The sequence below is a fragment of the Erinaceus europaeus genome, chromosome 14 (assembly GCF_950295315.1).
Source record: "Erinaceus europaeus chromosome 14, mEriEur2.1, whole genome shotgun sequence".
Lineage (NCBI taxonomy): Eukaryota > Metazoa > Chordata > Mammalia > Eulipotyphla > Erinaceidae > Erinaceus > Erinaceus europaeus.
In genome coordinates this window covers 32,342,648-32,349,339 of record NC_080175.1, presented here as the reverse complement: position 1 = coordinate 32,349,339, position 6,692 = coordinate 32,342,648, and the positions used below count along the sequence as shown (strand labels likewise).

The window sequence follows — 6,692 nt, the reverse complement described above, 5'->3', positions numbered from 1 at the left end:
GCTTGAACCTGGGTTGCACACACAGCAGAGCACTACACCAGCCATATGAAATGTTTTGATGGCCTGGTTGGGTGGGGGTGGGGGTGTCTTCTCTGAGAGGAGCCCAGGGCAGGGCACCCAGGAAGTGATCTCACCACCTCCGGCAGGACCCCAACAGACTTGGAACCCTGCTTCCCTGGCAACCACATTCTATCCACACACAGACCCTCTCTAGACATTTGGTGTCAGAGCTGGTGAGGAAAGATGCCCTCCCGTGCGAAGGGCCGCTCAAGGCCCAAGCAGAGCAAAACCTGCTGCCCAGGCAGAGTGACTGCACTGTGCTTGCGGGTGAGGAACTGCCTGTGGAAGCTGTGCCTGCGTAGCTGCTGTCAGCTTGAGGTAACCAGGGCTGGGGGTGTCCATGGTCAGCTCAGGGTGAGGCTGGACAGACCTGTCCACACACATGAACACACACACACACACACACACACACTCACTCAAAGGAGTGTGTGTGTGTGTGTGTATGTGTGTGTAAGTCTGTGTGAACATTGGGGAAGGCCTGTCCTTGCAGGAGGGAGGGGCAATGGTTAACCTCCAGATCAGGGCTGTCTGGCAGGCGGGGGGCTGGAGAGGTGTCCCTGTCTTGGGGTTCTGTCCCCATAGAGGGGTGTCCCTGTCCTTGGGATCTGTCTTCCCTGGAGTGGTGTCCCTGTCCTAGGGGACTATCCTCCTTGGAGGATTATTTCCGTGCTATGGTGGCGAGGGGTGTGTGTCTGCATGGAGGTTTGACCCTGTCTTGGGGGTGTTTTCCCCTTGGAGGTCTGTCCCTGTCCTGTGTGTCAGTACTGGCCAGGAACAGAGTTGCGGGCTTGGCCGTGGGAGGGGGCTCTGAGCCCTGACCCTGTGCACTGTCCCTGTAGAAGCCGGAGCCATATTGCACAGAGATGACTGATGTGATCGAGGGCGAGCCGCCACTCTGCGAGGAGACAGAAGAACAGCAGGAAACGCAGAACGTGTGCAGTGATGCCCCATACCTGCTTGTGTCTGAGGAGCGATACCGAGGAGGCCTTCCTGCCCAGGCCGGGGGCTGCTGCAACCGCAAGGGCCACCGGGTGCGCCTGGTGGTCAGCGGGTATCACCTGCATGGGGACATTGTCCTGCACAGGCCTCCCCAGAGCCCACAGCTTGCAGAGCACACTGGTGAGACTCCAGGCAGGCCTGGGGGGTCGTGGGGGTTACCCTGGGCCCCACAGGAATACCCCCTAAACCCTCACCCCCAGAGGCTGGGGCTGCACCAGGAGATGTCTGTCCTCAGCCCCTCATGGAGGGCAGCAGGGGAAATGTCCCGGGGAGCTGGGTGGCGCCCCCTCAAGGCCTGCACTGGGGTCTGGGTATAGACAGCACATGGGAACTAGGAGCCAGGGCTTGACTCTCCTGCTCCTTCAATGACATATCCACCTCCAGCCCCAGCCCCACAGAGCTCACCGCAACCTGAAGGCACAGCTGAAGTGGCCAGAGCAGCAGAAGGGCCGCTGCCCTCTACTCCGCCTCCTGCACAGCCAGAAAATCTGCAGGCAAGACCACATGTCATCCCATGGCAAATGTGGCTTCTGAGCCTATGCTCCAGGACCTCAATGGAATCTGAGGTGGCACAGCTTGCAGTTGTTCCTGGCCATAAGCTTAACTTGCCCTCCCTGCGACATAAGTTAATATTTTTCTTGGTATACTGTGTTATAACATTTGTTTTACTTTACATTTGTAATTATTTAATTGTTAATTATTTCTTTTTTTAAGTATTTATTATTCCTTTACTTTGCTAAATATTCTTAGGAAACAGTGCCTCTTATAATAAAGTTTTGTGCAGTGGAGCATGTTGTCCGTTGATGGTGCCGGTCTGCCTATACAAAGGCACAGCTGAAGTTCTGAAATCAGGGACCCAACCACTCAGGGTATGGGAAGCAGAAAGAAAGGACTTCTTTAATCACAGAGTTAGGTCCTTTGAAAGCTGCTGGGTAGAATGGGTTCAAGAGCTCCTGATACAGGTCACCTGTGATGACAGGCTGTCACTTCTGCGACTGGCTCTATGGCTTTGCCAGAGCAGGAACCCTCGATAAGGCTGCTGCCTGAAGAATGGTTGTCTGGGGCGTGGCTCGGGGCTGGCACTTCATGTAACATGTCGTTGACACAAGACTGTGTGCAGTACCTTGATTCATAAGATCCCAGGACTATACACAACCCAGTTATCCACCAGTGGTGGAAGGAGTCAGTGTTGTGGTTTATGAATACAGACGGACGCTATTCACAATGAGAAAGAACCGAAGTAGGTGAATCTGACTTAGCTACATCTCCGACAGAGTAGAACAAAATAAATCAGACCTAGAAGGGAACCATATTATATAGTTCTATGTATTTCAGATAAAAGACAGCCTAAATAAATAATACTCACAGTAGTTAAAAGAGTAGTTAAACCCAGGGACATTTGCAGGAAGGATGAGTGGGAAGACAGAGCACCTCTGATCTGATATATTCATTCTTCGCTCTATGAACACTCTGAGTTCTGATTCTGTGTCAGAATATGACAATGAGATTCTTGGATCATTCACAGACACTGATTAGTCATGTTAGTGATGAAGGCAGCAGTATGTTCGAGACTGTCAGCGGTGTCTAACATAAAATTTCATGGTGGGGGTCAGGCAGTATTTCAGAGGGTTAAGCACATGCTGTGCAAAGCACAAGGACCAGTGTAAAGATCCTGGTTCGAGCCCCGGCTCCTCACCTGCAGGAGGGTCGCTTCACAGGTGGTGAAGCAGGTCTGCAGGTGTCTATTTTTCCCCTCTCTGTCTTGCCCTCTTCTCTTGATTTCTCTCTGTCCTATCCAACAACAACAACAACAACAATAACAATAACCACAACAATGATAAACAAAAAGGGGAAAAAATAGCCTCCAGCAGTAGTGGATTAGTAGTGCAGGCACTGAGCCCCAGTGATAACTCTGGAGACAAAAAAAAAAAAAAAAAAAAAAAGTATTGAAGTGTTGGTTCTGGGTGGTGACACACCTACCTGAGCACAAGCGTTACAGAATGCAAGGACCCAGGTTTAAGCCCCCGGTTCCTGCCTGCAGAGAGGAAGCTTCACTAGCTCTTCCTTCCCAATCAATTTGTCTGTCTCTATCCAAAATAAAAAATTAAAAATATTAAAAAGAATATATCAAATCTTTGGTATGAAGACCACTTAATGCAGAAAAACTGCTGGGCCAGGGAGATGACTCAACCTTATACTACACCAAGCTGCATGCCTGAGACTCCAGAGGCCAAGGTTCAGTTTCTGGTACAACCTTCTGCCAGAGCTAAGTAGCACTTTGGTTTGCTGAAACTTTAACTTACAAAGCAGTTTGTGGGGAGTTGGGCGGTAGCGCAGTGGGTTAAGTACAGGTGGTGCAAAGAGCAAGGACCATCGTGAGGATCTGGGTGTGAGCCCCCAGCTCTCCACCTGCAGGGGAGTTGCTCCACAATTGGTGAAGCAGGTCTGCAAGTGTCTGTCTTTCTCTTGCCCTCTCTGTCTTCCCCTCCTCTCTCCATTTCTCTCTGTCCTATCCAACAACGACAATGTCAAAAACAACAACAATAAAAAAATGTAAGGGCAACAGAAGGGAATAAATAAATAAATAAATAAATAAATATTTCTTGAAAAGGAGTTTGGGGAGCTGCAGCACATAAGAAGATTCACAGTGGGGTGCTGGGACCAGGTTTAAACAATACAAGATTTTATTAGGGAGAAATGGGTAAAAGGCAAAATAAGCAATTATCATCAGGGGTTAATAGTAGGCTAGGCCCATGAAGTCTGAGTATAATTATCAAAAATTTAGTTCCATAAGATAAATTTATCAGCTGAAGTAAAGATAGCTCATGGTTGTAGAGGAGTCTAAAAGTTTACTAGCTAGCTGAGTCACATGTGTTCAGTTCCCAGGAGAGGTAGCCATGGTGGTTACCTCAAGCACCTCTACCAGGATGCTTCTGACCAGGAGAAGCAGCAGCCAAAGAGAGCAGCCTGATCCTAGTCTGTGGTTTTTATACATTCCCTGTGTCCCAGCCTTGGGATGATGTCATTTGTATGCTAATAGTCCCAAACTCCTGTTGGGGTCAGAATATTGGTGTTCTCTCTCTCATCTCAGAAAAAAAAGTGGTTACTCAGGAAAATGTGACACTGTGAAATTAAAGACAAGGTGGACTGAACATCTGTAAACAGAGGACAGGCTGCTGGTTCTTGTGCAGGCAGAGGCAATGCTGGGGTGGGGGTGGGGGTGTGACTCAATGACCTCCCTCCTCAGACTCCCTCAGCTGCCCTCTGCCTGGAGGTCAGGGCTGAGTCCTGGCTTCAGGGACCACTGGTGGCCCTGATCAGCCTCTGAACACTCCCAGAATCAGTCCCTCCATTTCTCAGGAGAGAGATCTGAAACAGTCTCTGTCACTTAGATCTATCTTTGGAAGCCATTCAGAGTCAATTCACTTTTCCCACATGCTGGGTTAACACCCAGTCTAACTAGCAGTCCTTTCAGACTTATTGTAAGGCTCTACATTGCTGGTGGCATAACATAATGAAAATTACCACTAAGCAAGTCCCCCTGTTATTGGGGGTCATCTGTGAGGTCCATGCTTTGTGATTTATTAAGAGTAACAAAATGACATGGTCTGCCCTCACTCCCTGGTTCTGTCAGCAAATATCCTCTGAGTATAATACTCTTCAGAATTCCTCAGAGGATATTCGCTGACAGAACTGAATCGATTGCATGAGTCCCAGCATCCAGGGAATGCCCAGTGTGGTTTCCTTAGCTTGCCAAGTGTGTACCACCATCCTCTTTATTCCAGATTTGTGGTCATGTTTTCTGTCATGTGTTCATCTGAGCAGTATCCATCCATAGTGGCTGATGAAAAGCTTTTAGATGCTGCTGCTGCTGTCTGTGCCTCCAAGATCCAAATAACTGGGGCACTTGCAATACCAGTTAAAATGTAAATTTCACAGACTGTTAAGGAGTCTTTGGGGTGATGAGTTGGTATAAAACCAGAAGTAAAAGATTAGTAGAAATTGGTTTTGAGAAGAATATTTAGACATTATGCAGCAGGGAAAGAATTGATCAATGATTGTGTGAAGAGTAAGTGGAGGAAACTAATGGATGCCATGACTATAGGGGGTTTGATCTACCTCAGTGGGCAGTCCACTTGATTATCTGAGACATGTTCTTATTTTATAAGCCATTGGCTATGTTCTTGTGCTGCTCTCTGCCTTCAGCTAGAAGTCATCCTAGAGCCAACCTGCCACTATCCCTATAAACTGGTCACTTTTCATATCCTTACGGTTGATTCTAAGAGTAGGCCTCATACCATCTATTGATACACATGTTTTCTCTTCTTTTCTTTTTTTCTTTTGCCAGAGCCCTGCTCAGCTCTGGCTTACGGTGGTTCTGGGGATTGAATCTGGGGCTTTGGAGCCTATAGCAGGAAAGTCTCTTTGCATGACCATTATGCTATCTACCCCCTGCTTGATACACATACTCTTAGTTGAAGTTCTTATGTCTTTCAGCTGTTCCTACATTTTCTAAGTTATTACACCACTTATTGGTAAAGAAGTTTTACAACTTGATTTTCCTCTTTCCTTCTTTAGTTTCTAGTATTGTCTTCCAATAATTGTCTTCTACTGTGTTCACCTATTGAGAATGAATAACTGATTTGATTTAAATCTGAGTTTACAACCTTCAATGGGTGATTTTCTACAGAAGCATTATAAAATGCTTTTTGGGGAAAAGTCATTCTTGATACAACCCTCCACTTATTTTCAAATGCATCATTTATTTCTGATTACAGTCCCAAGACACATCTTGAATCTCTCCACCTTCTGAAAAAGACTTATTTATTTCTTGAGTGTGGGGTGGGGATCAACCTCTGACACATGCAATACTGGAGGACTGAACTCAGGATCTTGGCCTCATGATTACAAGCCCCAAGCTCTACTACTGTATCAACTCCTGGGCTATTCTTTTCACATATTTCCACCTCCTTGTCTTTAGTTTGAGCTGGTGGTTCTCAACTGTGGATAATTTTGTCCCCTAAGGGGGCACTAGAAATATCTGGACACTTTTTTTTATTTATAAAATGGAACTATTGACAAGACTATAGAATAAGAGGGGTACATTTCCATACAGTGCCCACCTCAGAGTTCCATATCCCCATCCCCTCTCTTGATAGATTCCCTATTCTTTATCCCTCTGGGAGTATGGACCCAGGATCCTTTTGGGGTGCAGAAGGTGGAAGGTCTGGCTTCTGCAATTGCTTCTCCACTGAACATGGATGTTGGCAGGTCAATCCATACTCCCAGCCTCTGTCTCTCTTTCCCTAGTGGGGCAGGGATCAGGGGAGGCAGGGCTCCAAGACACAAGGTGGGGTCCTCTGCCCAAGGAAGTTGGTTTGGCATCATGATATCATCTGGAACCTGGTGGCTGAAAATGAGTTAAGATATAATGCAGAACAAATTGTTGACTAATCATGAACCTAAAGGCAAGAATATTGCAGATGAATATTTGGGGTCTCCATTTTGGAAAAAGCTAGTAGGTCTATTTTAGGCATATTCCAGTGGGCCCATGACTTTAGTAATTTTTGGCTGAGCATGGTAGCTGATGTGCAGATGAACCCAGGTTATTGTCTGGAGAGATGGTGTCATAG

The 6,692-nt window shown here is 47.1% G+C and overlaps 1 protein-coding gene across 1 annotated transcript; it reads left to right on the top strand.

The window, feature by feature from the left end:
- The first annotated feature begins 243 nt into the window (after positions 1-243).
- Positions 244-4,989, top strand: LOC132532855 (uncharacterized). Its single transcript, XM_060172237.1, has 5 exons — positions 244-378; positions 900-1,179; positions 1,444-1,553; positions 2,552-2,618; positions 4,724-4,989. The coding sequence occupies exons 1-5, from the start codon at positions 244-246 to the stop codon at positions 4,987-4,989; spliced, it is 858 nt and encodes a 285-aa protein (XP_060028220.1).
- The last annotated feature ends 1,703 nt before the right edge of the window (positions 4,990-6,692 follow it).

Excerpts from the sequence above, each read along its gene's own strand:
- LOC132532855 (XM_060172237.1), top strand. The coding sequence starts at position 244 with ATGCCCTCCCGTGCGAAGGGCCGCTCAAGGCCCAAGCAGAGCAAAACC. Across the intron at positions 1,554-2,551 it reads CACAGCCAGAAAATCTGCAG|AATATGACAATGAGATTCTT; the intron begins GCAAGACCACAT and ends ATTCTGTGTCAG. Across the intron at positions 2,619-4,723 it reads TGTTAGTGATGAAGGCAGCA|AATTCCTCAGAGGATATTCG; the intron begins GTATGTTCGAGA and ends AATACTCTTCAG.